The sequence below is a fragment of the Perca flavescens genome, chromosome 21 (genome assembly GCF_004354835.1).
Source record: "Perca flavescens isolate YP-PL-M2 chromosome 21, PFLA_1.0, whole genome shotgun sequence".
Lineage (NCBI taxonomy): Eukaryota > Metazoa > Chordata > Actinopteri > Perciformes > Percidae > Perca > Perca flavescens.
Genome location: NC_041351.1, coordinates 12,300,580 through 12,314,923, shown reverse-complemented (window position 1 = coordinate 12,314,923; position 14,344 = coordinate 12,300,580). Strand labels below are relative to the sequence as shown.

Sequence of the window (14,344 nt, the reverse complement as noted above, 5' to 3'; positions counted from 1 at the left end):
TTTAAACCAACAGCGGGGGAACTTTGGCTGCGTTTCCCAACCAGAGAGCACGAACAGCGTGGACACACAATGCCAGTGTGTCATACATTTAAACACTGTTAAATTAAAGGCTGTTTACTGTTCTCAGAGGCCATTCATCTTACTCAACATTAGTCTGCTTCTTGCAAATTTGTCAGTAAGAGCTTCCACATGCCAAGATGAGGAGGGGGAAAAGTTGGGGTTATCAGAGGAGGGTTTGGATAGTGTGTGTCTTCAGTCAGCCTGTAGGTAATTAGCCACCTCCACACAATAAGGCCATAAGTCATTAATCACCCAGACCCGAGCAGAAGTCGACGCAGTGTGAGCAAGACGTTTGGAGACAAAAGTTTTCCGCCTATGACAGACTTCAAAATGGCCCCTGTCAGTGCTGTGTAAATTATAGGGCATGTTGAGTGCTGAAAGACAAGGGCCCACTGTTTAACTCACTGTTGCTCTTTCCTTTGCTTTGTGTTGACAGACTTTCTTCAAGGGAAAATTCCCCATTTCTCCGTTTCCCATCGGCTGGCTTGTGGCTTAAAAAGACACACTTTATTGTGAGTATACAGAATACACAGACACACACGTTCTCCACATTAGGATAATCTCAGTGTACCAAGTTCACTTCCTTCATTTTATGATGCTTCACTAGAGTTAAGAAGACAAGCTCCAAAGGTCAACGGCTCAGTAAAACCCAGCTTTAACTTCGTATTCCTATCGTTTACTTTGCTTGTCAAAGGGAGGAAATGATGGAGTGATGATAAATATGGGACTTGTTTGGAGAAGCAAAAGCCTTTCTCCTGCAAACATAAACCACCATGTTTTTCGGGATGATGGAAGACACACTTCTCAGCTGATTAAACATGCAAAAAGTCATCGTTTTTTCCTTTTGCTTCTATAAACAGAGATTCGCCTGCCTTTCCAGAGTACATAAGCACTGACGGAGATTTATACAAAGCAGCAAAAATGTGTGTAACAACGGGGAAATCCCCTTGATTGGATCATTAATACTGCTGACAAAAGGGTGTTGAATTAATTATATGACCATGTGTAACAAGTGTTTGAAAGCTGCTCGATATATGCATTTGATGCATGAACCGATTTCTGGAAAAATCCATTTTTGTACATGACTGTGGGCGTTGTGAGGAGGAACATCAGCTCAGCGTAGCGGTGATGATGTCCACTACCTTCAACCATAACAGACAGTGTAACACATGGCGTGCAGCTGTGCAAAAGTGACAATTTTTAACATCAGTGTGCCTGTGCTGGGCCATGCTGTGCTGATCTGTTCCCCCTCAGGTGAAAGGCCTTGAGTCTCACTCATGCTGCAGTTCAAAGCGGAACAGGTGGGGCCATCACTGTGATTCAACGTGGAGTCACAAAGCCGTCCAGTGTCTCATGTCCTGACAATATTTTACGTTCAAACATGTGGAAAAGAGATCCTCTGTTACTACGTAAAGATTGATAGACTTTAACATGGTAGGATAGATATATGTCAGGCCCACTGAGCCAGTTAATGTAATAAACAGACGTACCCATTACCTCTAGCCATATGATCAAGCATCTGCCCCCAATGACCTCCTTAATTAAATTAACTTCTCCTAAACTCAAGCTCTAAAGACAAAATTTATGATAAAAATTCAAACTGTTGGTGCTACCTCTCTCATTACAAAACAGTGATGTAACTGTACAGTATTGTAAATACTGAAAATAGTTTTTATATACAGTCTATGGTAAATACTGGTTAGACAGCAGATTGTCCTTCAAAAACTATTGTTGAGCAACTTGCTCTTTCTCCTTTTTAAAACATTATACAATCCACTGTACAGTATTACAGGTGAATTTACCACAGCAGCTTATCTACAGTTTGTTTTCATTTATAACGGGTTGCTGTCCAAAGTTTACATGTTTACAATTTTTTTTTCATCTTTATTGTTGAATACAAAGCTAATGACAGCAGATTATAACATTAACGTTTTTATGCATCTACTGTATGCAGAACACTTTACTCCCCCCCCCCCCCCCACCCTAGCAGATATGGATACATTTTCAAGTGTGTATCAATGTACAGTATTTGTCAACAATTACAACTTCTCCCATGAGGACATATTTTAATATATTGTGATTTATTGTCTCTTTATACATCAGCCTCCACGTACTGTTGACTTGTAGACAAATACATTTATAGAGTTTTAAACATTTATTAAATGTTTTTATACTGCTTATCAATTCTAGATAGGGTTAAAGTGTCAGACATGTATTCATCTGAGGGACTTAAAGTTTTCCTTTTATGATATTTTTAATAATTTGTTATAGTTTGAATTTCTCTTTTATGTGTAATGGCCGTTTTATGAGGCTGTCTCATGTCACTTGTGTGTTTGCAATTTGTTCTCAGTTCTCTCTTGGAAAAGAGTTCTTGATTTTAATAAGACCACCTAAAAATAAAAAATAAAAAAAAATAACTAATATTATAAAATGTATCCCTTAAAAATACTGTTTATAAAAAACATAATTATTACTCAAGTAAACAATATAAAATCCAAGACTTTCTAATTAAATGTTAACTTCCAAGCAATTTAGTCCACATGTAAGAAGCACAGATGCCCTGCTGTAGTGCACAGACTTTACGTCTTTTCCTAAATTAAAAATAATTCAGCAACTGATACTATAAAATCAAATCTACTGAATAATGTATTGACTGGTTCATCTGTTCAAACGTGAGAGCATGTGTGAATGTATACCACATTGTCACACATCAATTAAATGTTGAGAAATAATGTTCAAAAATCATAATCCCATTTGTTCACATCACGTTGATGTGCTGTTAAATGAAAAAAGATGCGTCACGTATGATCTACACTGGCTTCATGGCTGACTGGTTGCAATGCTGAATTGTGGGTTAGGGGCTTTATTACCATCTATCACTGAGCTATGAGGACTCATCTACATGAAGGATGGGTGTATTTGATGAAAATGACATCTGACCGTTAATGATGGAGATTTTATTGCTGGAGAACAGCCTGATTTACTGAGGATGGATAATAACACTGTTGGCTTGATTTAGTTGATTTGTTTTAAGGGGCTGATTAAATAGTAAGGCCTCGCTTTATTTCATGCTCTCTGCTTCATGGCTTCATTACAGCGATCACAAAAGCTGAGGAAACGTCCCACATCTGGTGTCATCGTAAATCTTTGTTTAGCGAGCTCCTCACGGATATCAGTATCTCGTTTGTCTTCATTAATGAAACCATAATCCATGACCTCGTGATTGAGAAGATTCAGTATGTTTTGATGAACCCAAGAGAACGAACACACACACACACACACACACACACACACACACACACACACACACACACACACACACACACACACACACACACACACACACACACACACACACTGTAGCTATATGGCACCAAGGCCTGTTAGTGGTTTCAGCTTCTTGTCACAATAAGGTTAACAAAACAAAAACATGCATGCTTACAAAAGCCTCTCTATTAGCTCATATTAAATATAAAAGCATGCAAAGGGTTTTCATTTATATAATTTGTTCTCCATCTGTAGGCACCTTTGGTTTCACCAAAACATAAAAGAGAAAACCATGGCTATGAATAAAATGAAATGAGTTAGATTTCGCGATGACCGTCAACAATAAAAACGAAATATCTGTCTATCATATATATAATATAAAATATATATATATATATATATATATATATATATATATGTATATATATATATATATATATATATATATATATATATATATGCGCATTTGTGTTTGCCACAGCCTCACAAACAAAATTTGGACCAATTAAATAAGTAATGATATATATTTGATTAAAAACCCACAGTACAATATCATTGCACAGCCAAACTAATGTTGTGTGTGTGTGTGTGTGTGTGTGTGTGTGTGTGTGTGTGTGTGTGTGTGTGTGTGTGTGTGTGTGTGTAAAGCTTTTTGAACTTAATTGACCTAACAGCAAACTTTATTTAAGTTTATGTATAATAGGGCTGGGGTAATTCATGTGATTTAAAAAGATCTCTGTAAACCGTGTCAGAGCTGTCTGGAGCTTTAAAACTGCCATTCAGGTAAAAACGGGCTTCATGAAACGTTTCGCCCCCCACAAGATAAATCAATGACAATTCTGAAGAAGCTGCTCTGGTTGATTTTACACGTCCATCATTCTGTCAAATCACTCTGCACTGGCGGCCCTCTAACTCGTCTGAGTGAGGCACAATAACTTTTGCAAGATTTACAGTTGATTCTGCATGAAGATTAAAATCCATATTACTTAAAAAGCTCCCACTTTAATCAGCACAAAACTCACTTCGATGCACAGCAGGTAAACATAACCAATACTCTCCCCTGTGTAAAATAATGCACATTGAGTCTTCAAAGTTAGATTATTTTTTATTTTAGTCACGCTTGAAGCTATCGCAAATAAATACACTGATCCCCACATGGATCCAGTCCCTGCATGAAGTACAATATAAAACTCATTGGGCCTAAATCTGCTTTTATAAATGTATAATTTGTTGACTCTACTGGTATCCTAAGGCCGAGGCTGTTGTCAGTCTTTGTCCATACAAGGCGTACGGGGAGTAATATGCCCCTGTGGCCGCGGACATCGGCACTGGGGCCCCGGGTGTGGGCAGGGGGCTCTTTGAATAGGGGTGATAGCGGCTGCTCAGTCCGAGAGGGTGATGGGGGGCCCTGAGGGCCAGCGTGCCGGGGCTGCCATTAGGAGGCATATGCATGTGACAAGCCATAGCCGCAGCGGCGTTGGCGAGAGAAGATGACCCCGGGTACCCAGATATCAACTTCTCCGTACCGGCAAAGGCCGTGTGAGTCCGCAAGTGGCCGAGAAGCTCCTCGGAGGAGGAAAAGCGCTTATCACAAGGTCCGTTAGCTGACACCCAGTTACACACGTGCGGCAGGGGGTCATTGGGAAGCATAAAACCGTAAGGATATAAGGGGTGTCCACTGAAGGACGGGGCCGAGGAGTGCACGCTGTGTAACGGGTGCGTCTGGTACATGAGTGGGTATCCAGATTTGAGTGCCGCAGCCGCAGCAGAGTCATGTGCGCAGTTAGCGCTGGATGCACCGGACAAATGGCTTGTGCAGTGGTAGCTCAGGCAGTAGGGGTCTCGACACAGACTAGCAGACATTAGAGTCGGCGGGGATGCTCCAGCTAAGGGACTCGTTCCTGCTTTACTGCAACCCAGTGAGCTGGCAGCAGCAAACTGTGCACTTAACAGCTGGCTGCTGGATTTGGTGTGGTCAAGGGTCATTCCAGGAGGAAGGAACGGCTGCGGGTAATGTGCATAGGCACCCGCTAAACTTCCAGGATAGGAAATACCAGCAGGTGGCATGGGGAAAACTGTATGACCGGGCTTATATGGGGAAACAGGGGCCACCAGTCCAGAGCCGAGGACGGAGGAAGACGATGAGGTTACAGATGGTGAGTCTGATGTAACGGTCTTTGATCCAGATGTGTTCTCATGATGTGGGCTGCCATCAGAGTTAATTCCACTTATCCTATGGCTGCCATTACTCTCCGTCGTACTGGTTTTATTGCTATCGGACTCCTTCTTTTCCTCCTTGTCCCCCGCTTTGCCTTCAGCCGGCAGAGGAGAGACTGAGGTGCAGGAGCTGGGGCTGCCTGTCCTGGGTGTGAACGGCTGGCAGGTGGCGCTAGGCACTCGGAAACTGGTTTTATCTCCACTGAGGCTGCTGCTCGAGTCCTTCTTCTCTGACGATTTGGAGTAAGGTTTGAAGCTAGATTTGTCGTCGGCTCCGATGTCGCTCATTTTCAGCGGACCGGATTTGGTCTCCTTGTCACTAGATCCATTTGAGGTCACAGAGGACAGTTTGGAGGAGGACGGCGGGTCCGGTTTGCCGATCTGAGAGCACGTCTGGGCCAAAAGAGCCAACGGACTTTTCTTGGCATCCAGCTGTGAAATAATACAAAATACAGTTAGTGAAATCAATAAAAGCACGTGTACTTATTATGTTTTGTGGTAAATATGCACATGACCGTTCCGCGTAGTTTGCGCATTGCGCATGAACTTATCTCGGGATGAAACTCAAAACAAGTCAGCGTAATGGGCATTTAAAGAGCAAGCGTACACACAGAGCTGATTTACATTAGATAGAATATAACACTGAACAGCTGCCACACGTCGAAAATGACATCACAAACACGAGCATCAATATGCTACAAGAAGGTTAAATTCCAAAGTCGAAAATTTCAAACCTCAGTTTGTTTTAACGCAGACAAAAAAACAACAACCAAAAATGTCAGAAATCAACTCTGATATGAGTTCTAAAAATCACAGTAGGAGATTGTTATTGTTTATTTTAATCGAATACAAATGCAATCTTGTTTATCATAAGTTATTAACCCAAGTTGTCCCGAAAAAAAGCATCCCATAATAGCGAGTTGGCAGCTTTTAGAAGTGGTTTCACAATGAAACACGGTGTAGTTTGACATTTAGCGAATTGATGCCCGTGTGTGCGAACGTTTTCACAAAACTGCGTTGGTGCTTACCTCGATGGGACTGATGGGAGTGGACGGTAAAGGCTGAAGGTACTCCGGGTGTAAAATGTGTCCTGCCCGAGCGGTAAGCATTTTCAAAACCTTTATGGGAAGACGACTGGCTTGACGAGAAGGGTCTGCAGGAGAGACTGAGTTGTGGATAAATAGCTGGCCGTTCTTCACTGCGCCCTTCTCCCCCGAGGAGCCGCTCTCCCACGCTGGATTCTTGCTGTTTCTCAGGACAGAGACCGTGGGCGATGTGATCATGACCCAATTCTCGTTAAAAAGGTTGAGACATACATGTGTAGGGTAAATAAAGCCAACACTCAAAACGTCAGACGGCTAAAGCCTTTGCCAGAAATAAAATAAACAATATTAAATCCTTAAAAGAGACGCGGTGTGCGAGAGAAGAATCCGTGCGTATCACAGCCGCGTTGCTTCATCCCCGGCGTCGCTCCGACAGTGTGGCTGCGGGTCCGAGAGCGGACTCTGTATACGTGGGTAGTGGGCAGGAGAGATCACTCCGCCTCCTCTCAAACAGCATCTGAATTAGTCCGCAGATCACAGCCGTTGCCGCCTCCCAATCAAAAAGGGATCCCGAGGTGATCGGTTGCTCGAGTGAATGTGACGTTTCCTCCTCACACGGGCGTGTATTTCATACTTCATCCACTGCAAGCACTTATATTTAGAGTTTTTATATGCGTAATTGGCGCTACGCATGCTCCACCCCTCCATCCTGTGTGGTTTTGGGGGATAAAAATGACCAAAACCTCTTCATGTCAAGTGAGGACGAAATACATATTAATTCATACAATTTGTTCCAGATAGAAGAGTCCGAAAATGCTTTTTATTGCAAGATGTTGGACAAATTGACACCTCTGGCCAACCATTACTACATTTACATTCCTTTTTTTTTAATTTCAAGTAAGTCATTATGAGCTTATTTTCTTTGGAAAAGTCCACAGCAATTAGGAAACAGCAGTTCAAGCCAGTCAGATTGTCTCTTATACAAATTTCTTGCACAGACTTATTAATGAATTACCTTTGACTCTAAAAGATGCAGAATTCACAAGCCAGGGGCCTTTCTGGTCAGATATTCACTCCAACGTGCACCAATATCCATCGGCATGTTTCACATTTTCTGCAACTTTCTCCTCTCAATCACACAGCCTGTCATCTGTCAGTTATCTGTCCTGCTGTATGCCAGTTATCTGTCAGCTGTCTGCAGTTTTTTTGTGTGCCTTTTCTCAGTCATATTCAGGTCAACTACTGTTAAGTGAATCCATGAGAAGTGGAGTGAAGAAGTGATGTGTCTCTCCCTTACTCCATCATAATTTAGGCCTGTTAGTCTGCCTGTCTGGTAAAACTCAAAACTGCGATTTGTTTAATTGGAGATTAGCTCTGAGGCATTTTTACAGAGCCCTAATTCTGCTGCAGACATCTATTTAATAGGATGTAATTTTTCAAGTCTTTTGTCTTGGAAATTAAAAATATTCCTCCACATTTCTGCTACATTTAAGCCAAAAAATGTTTCTTTTTATACCAAGAGTGCTTAAAACCCCTCTTGTGTCTGCCATTAATCATTTAAAGTTTCCATATATCTTGCCATCGAAATAGACCCACTTATCTTATTACTCAATAGCCTATAAATGTCTTGCTGATCAGGCGAAAGTTAAACATATGCAAGTGTTTTTTGATTGATAACAGGGGTGCTGTTTTCGGCAACGGCTGTCAGGCTCTGACACAGCGCTTTGAGTTATTAGGGCAGAGAAGGGCGACCATAAATTTGGACCGTCAGGCAAAAACTCCTTTATTGTGGACGTGATGGATGGCTCGCCGCGGCAGACACCAAATTCTCTGCTTTATCCTTAAATGGCTGCACATTTTTTCATCGCCGTAATTCATTACTTTTAAATGTAAAGCTTGAAATCTCCTGCTAGTATTTCACACAAGGACACGTTTATGAATCACCCAGAGTCCGTGCAAACACAACCGTTTACAAGCAGGGTTGGGTGATTATACAGAAACTAAGCTAACTTCTATAGGCATTCAATTTAAAGATTAAGGATTCATATTTTAAGTAAAGTTTTCATTTATGTTTTTTTTCTTTCTTTGAAAGTCTCTTAGAGCTCACATTTTGTAACTCAAACTTTTGCAAATTAAAAAGTGGAGTAAACTGAGTTCAGGTTCACTGAATACTTTTCGCAACATGCAAAGTTTCTTTATTAAGCACACTCTATGGTCATTTTGTTACCAATATCCAAAATGTAACCTTTTCAGCCCCTAGAAATTACGTTTTCTATTCATAAAAATGTGAAAATTTACTCCTTAGACACATTTCCAGTAATGATCCTTAAAAAACATCTAAGCATTCTATTTTATTTTATTCTTTGTATTGGCTGCTTTTGTTATACTGTGGTCCATTGACTGTCCTTATCTTTACCCTTGTCCTTGGCCAATGAAAATACAAAATGATAAATAAAAACATTGGACAAATGTTGAACACCATACAGGTTGGCAAAATCTATAAATCATTTTTAGAAGCTTATTTAGTTCTCGAAAGGACTAGTTTTGCTTTTTAAAGGGTTTTCTTTGAGTTTATTTAGGTTTGTATAAAATTTAAATAGGCTGAACTGGTGGGTGAGATTATCCTTCACCTGCCTCTAGCTTTAACTTTTAGTCTTTATTCTATGTACAGCAGTGTGGTTTAAGGTACAACTTCAATGTGTGTTGAAGACAACTTCACCATCTTCACAATCATTGGAGTTGATTTAAAAGTTAACATAATGGCAATTAGTCACAGTGACAGGAGCTGCTGTTACGACCGTGTTGTATAATGTATAAATGTATAATGTGCATTGTATAATTTAGCTTTGCATGTAGGATGGCTACTACAGGGTTGATTAAACAAATGCATGCATATGATACTGTAGTTCAGTCCATTTTGAAGCCAATTTTGAACTCTCTTGTCAGAATTTGTTCTATGAAATAATAACTGACCTAATGATGACGTGTAAAAGTGATATTTTTGTGAAATCTGCTTTAAATTGTTTTTATTTTCCAGATACTTTGGAGGTTCCAGGCAGCAGTGGACAGTATGGAGGTAAGTCACTGGTCCAGTTTTATTATTCTGATCTTTTTAGACATACATACATACATACATACATGTACATCAAAAACATCTCAAAGGACCGGTAACTGAAACTATTAGAAAAATGACCAAAACTCAGGTGCTAAACTTCTTGACATATAGCTTAGATAAATGCTGCATTATAATGTCGAGCAAATGGAATAAAAAATTCCCCCAACATGACATAGTGGCAGCCGGCGCAGGGCGTACCACGTCAGCAGCCAGACAGGCCGACTGGATCTGACAGGTAAAAAGGCGAGATGATTGTTAGAAGGTGCTATTGTGTCATGCCTCTTTCTTGACCTGTCAGGTCCTGGTGCAGAAGCCTGGATCGAGGACCTCCTTGTCACATGGAAACAGTCTTAAAAGGCCGTTATCCAGACTATGGTGATTGCTCCTGTTTAATTGATTTGCTTTGCACTGAGGCCTGTCACATTAATAATGGTTAAGTACAGCCCCAGTGTGTCACCCACAGTGGTGTGTCTATCGGGAAATGAACAGCCTTAACTAACTGCTGTCTGTGAAGCAAGAACTGTGTGATCATACAGTATGAGATGCAGTTTCATACTTAGTCTGAAACGATGGTATTTATAATATAACGGCGCTCTGTAGAAGTGCAGCAGCTGTACATTTTCTTTTTTTCCCATATATATTTTTAAAACCTGCCATAGTTTGACCTCTTCATTGAAACAGCTATGTATATATGTGGATAATATGGCTATACCATATCCCATCTTACTATGTAATACCATCCAGAGTAAAACAGAGAGCTACGCTGACAAGTAAATGGGGTTGAGTGAATAAGACTCAGATTACACTCTCTACCACTTCACAGGAGCCTTTGACAGGTTGCAGTAGACATTAAGTCTCTCTGATATTTCCATGACTGACTGACAGTTTGAAATTGCTCCCATCACCTTGATAGTATGGTAATGCACCTTGCATGTGGACTGTCTTTAAAGTGCAGGAAATTAGACTCCAAGTTGAGAGTCGCCTTTCAACCGAATATGACAAGAAAATAGACTGCTTTTCTTCTGCACCCAGTGAGGGGAAAAAGGCCCCCACAGAAGCTGGCATAGAATAAGAGGTTATAGGAGAAAGTGTCAGGAAGTATTACAGATATTATGTGTAAGACAGGACATTTCAGATACTTAGAAGTCATACTCATCCACCCCCCCCTCCCCCATCTATGTCAAGTACTGTAGCGTAGACTTCATTTGCAAGAGTTCAACTTGGAGCTGACATGAAGAACTTGCACTATCTCGCCGGAAGTCACACGACTATAGCGCAGCATGACAGAGAGAGTTGAGGTGCAGCCAAGATCGCGACGGTGAAGGGTCTTTTTCACGTTGTCTCCCCAATTAGTTAAAGCTGGTCAGGAGTAGGAAGTAAAGCCTATGGAGATTATATGCTGTCGTCCACTTGCCATCAGGTAGGTGAGGATCCTGGCGGGTTGTAGTCATGCTGTAGAGAAGAGTTAACTTCACCTACACTCCCTGCTAGCACTGGAACCAATGGCTCAATTCAACTTGACAGCTGCCATATTACTGGTTGAGAACTTTACTGGTTGTAGAAACTTCAAGAAGCTCCTGTAAGACCTACCATACTGCATCTACTTGTGTAGTGGGTTTAGGAAGAAAGGAATCATGTTGACTTTTTATGACTTGATTTAGTAAATTTTGGATACCATTGAGGCTTCATATGATGATTATTTTTATTATAGATTTATCTGTTGATTGTTTTTTTTTCATCAATCTATCAATCCTTGGTGAAAAATGTGTATAATTATTTCCTTGAGCCCAATTTTATTCATTAAAATGACCTGTTTTGTCTGACCAACAGTTCCAAATCCCCAAATATTCACTTTTCAAGGATATAAAACAGAAAAAAGCAGCAAATACTCACATTTGAGAAGCTGGAAATTGAGAATGTTTAGGATGATTGATAGAAGTTGATAAATTATCGGTTTTCAAAATGGTTGTTAATGATTTTCCTTGATTAATCGTTGCAACCCTTTATTTCGCTAAGTATTGAATCTCAAATGAAAAGACACCACAAACTGTATTTGTTTGTGAGGCCGCCAGTGTAAAATCAACATTCTCCACATTGACACACATGCAGCACTAGATGCTGATCCCTCACATTTACTTCTCCAGATTTAATTTATGGAGCCTAAGCCGGGGTGAAAATGTACAGGTAGCATGTTATGACACTGGAAGCACTGTGCAGGTCGGGATGAATGTCTGTGATGGGCAGATTATTCAGACTAAAGTAGGCCTAAAGAATGATCTTGTCACATTTCACAGGGAGGATTAGGGATATGCAGGAGGAGCGCTTCAGTCAGGAATTAGCGTCATGTGGTCGGCTGGAGATGAGCATGCAAGGTATTCGCCGAGACAGGCTTGGACACTTACTGCTCCATTTGTCTACTTAGTGATCAAATACCGAGGTTGATGGTTAATTCTCTGTCGTTTGTGGTTTATGTGATATGTGTTCGTCTGCATACGTTTCCATGTTGTGAAATAGTGTGAATTTCAGAGATCCAGTACATCCAGAATTGGGTTCATTTGGCTTCTTTTTATACATACACCACATGCAGTTATACATATAAAGGTACAATATAGCATTAGATACAACACATGATGCCATCTCGATGTGAAGCCCACAGCAGCACCTACTATATTTGTGGCTTTGCATTTTAAATGGAAGTGTGAGTGTCTTTAGGCTATCAGAATGAGCTATTACCACGATGATTGAAGAGTGAAGGAGCGCGTGAGCTAAAAGACAAAGTAGAAGAGACCTGACAAATGAAATCAAACTTCATAAGACCTGCCAGTGGTGTCAGTTGTTATCCATATCTCAAGCGCATTATGGTACTGCAACGCAGCGTACTGCCTTCTCATCTGTCGTCTCAAATTCATCACATTCTCAACTGTTTCTTTTAAGTCACAAGTGTCAGTGTGAAGAGGGGTCTTAATTGACAACTGAGTGGCATCGACGTGGACCGTTGCCTTTATTTTGGTGCCAAGGAGGGTTGTGTTGTTTTGATGAGCTATTATTGGCAGAAGCCAGTAGCAGATAGCAGTCGGCCTGGAAATGGGAAGTGACATCAGACAGAGGAGCTTGTCATTGTCTTCAGGCGAGTTCTTGCTGTAAGTTAGAAACAGCCTGTTGAAATGTCACTCAACAGACTTCCTTATCTTTTGAGAAGAGAAATTTAGGGTCATTTCAGCTGAAATTATTTAGACATATGCTGTGCGGATTTTGAATAGCTAAAACAAGTTGGCATGGTTTCAAAGAGGATTCTTTCTGGTTAATTAGATTTATTAGGTTGAACATAGAGCGCAATCATGAGCTTCTAGCTTTCAGGTGCAGCACATTTAAGATCTGTAGCCCTAAATATTATATTTGTCAAATTTATTATTAATATTAAAATGTTTTTATTGGGTTTTGAATTGTAAACACTTATAAAACAATTAACAAGTCCCCAAACAGCAACCCCAACATATACAATAATAAAATGACAATAATAACACAAAAAACGTACTTTAAGGAAGAAAAGAAAAAAACTGACATGTTACAGATATATTTGTCAAATTTTACTATAAGTCTGATTCTCTTTCATAGCATAGTTTTAGACATGCTAAACCAAGATGGTGTACATGATAAACATTATACCTTCTTAATATCAGCATGTCAGCATCATTATTGTGAGCATGTTAGCATGCTTATGCTTGGCATTTACTGTATTTTAAAGCACTGGTGTGCCTAAGTATATTCTTACAGAGCTGCTAGCATGACTGTTGTACTATTTTTTTTTAATGCTGTGAACGCTACGAATTCAATTATATTCTATTCACCTCCATTGTGCTGGGATGAAGCCAGAAATCTATCTTCTGTCTGTCCCAACCTGTCCCTTTTTAATAGGATTTGAGGACCGGATTGCACCCACCATAACAACAAATGTAAACTGTTGTTCTTGATACTATAACCAGCACTCTGAGCACATCTGGCATTTATAACCAGCTCACAGTAAATTAATGAGGCATCTGTAACATGTAGATTAATATAAGCAATTCTTAATCACAATGTTCTCCTCTAATATTCACTCAGTCGGAGTAGTGTAAATAAATAGCTCTCAGCACAGTGCATCTTACTGTGCATTGATCACAAGCATGAGACCCCAGGCAACAATGCACCAAAGAAAAATGGCTTCCTTATTTTCAGTCATCCGAGGCTCCGTGCAGCCCTTAATAGACAGAATCAGAATGTCTGCTGTGGTGTTGCAGGCTTTATGAGACCATTACCGCTTTTTATTGTGTATCCCTGGACTAATGGCTTTCTATAGTTGCTCTGATTTACAGCCTGTCAGCTTTGTGGCTGTCCATTAGAACGCGAGGTTGACATCAAGCCAGTGGTTGAAGTGCCCACTGTTAAAAATAAAGAAGTCATGTCTCACACATAGACGCCAGGCTCCTAAAACCTCTGTTCCAAAACACATTCATGGCTGCTTGTTTTCCAGCCTGTTTTTGTCTTTTCATATGCTGCCCCACTCCTTCATGGGCAGTTCTATAAAGTAATTTACTGCAGACAAATACTGCACAGTTTCTGAGTGACATAAACAACACATGTCTACAGGAGTAGGAAAAATAAG

The 14,344-nt window shown here is 40.4% G+C and overlaps 1 protein-coding gene and 1 long non-coding RNA gene across 5 annotated transcripts in view; one reads left to right on the top strand and one right to left on the bottom strand.

Annotated features, from left to right (window-relative positions):
- The window catches only part of LOC114548340 (uncharacterized), a 47,913-nt gene that overhangs the window by 25,376 nt on the left and 8,193 nt on the right, over positions 1–14,344 (top strand). For 2 of the 4 annotated variants that reach the window (XR_003691349.1, XR_003691347.1), the window contains exons 3-4: positions 497–572; positions 9,625–9,663. This is a non-coding gene — a long non-coding RNA (uncharacterized LOC114548340). Of the gene's footprint in view, positions 1–496; positions 573–667; positions 1,303–9,624; positions 9,664–14,344 lie in introns of those variants that run through there. The other 2 variants (XR_003691350.1, XR_003691348.1) reach the window with 1 other exon arrangement.
- On the bottom strand, positions 4,414–7,189 carry LOC114548338 (zinc finger protein 503). Its single transcript, XM_028568225.1, has 2 exons — positions 6,573–7,189; positions 4,414–5,976 (listed from the first exon to the last, which is right to left on the bottom strand). The coding sequence occupies exons 1-2, from the start codon at positions 6,825–6,827 to the stop codon at positions 4,564–4,566; spliced, it is 1,668 nt and encodes a 555-aa protein (XP_028424026.1). The 5' UTR covers positions 6,828–7,189; the 3' UTR covers positions 4,414–4,563.

Coding starts and splice junctions, on each gene's coding strand:
- LOC114548338 (XM_028568225.1), bottom strand. CDS start 6,827: ATGATCACATCGCCCACGGTCTCTGTCCTGAGAAACAGCAAGAATCCA. Junction 5,977..6,572: donor CTCCCATCAGTCCCATCGAG/GTAAGCACCAAC, acceptor ATTATTTCACAG/CTGGATGCCAAGAAAAGTCC.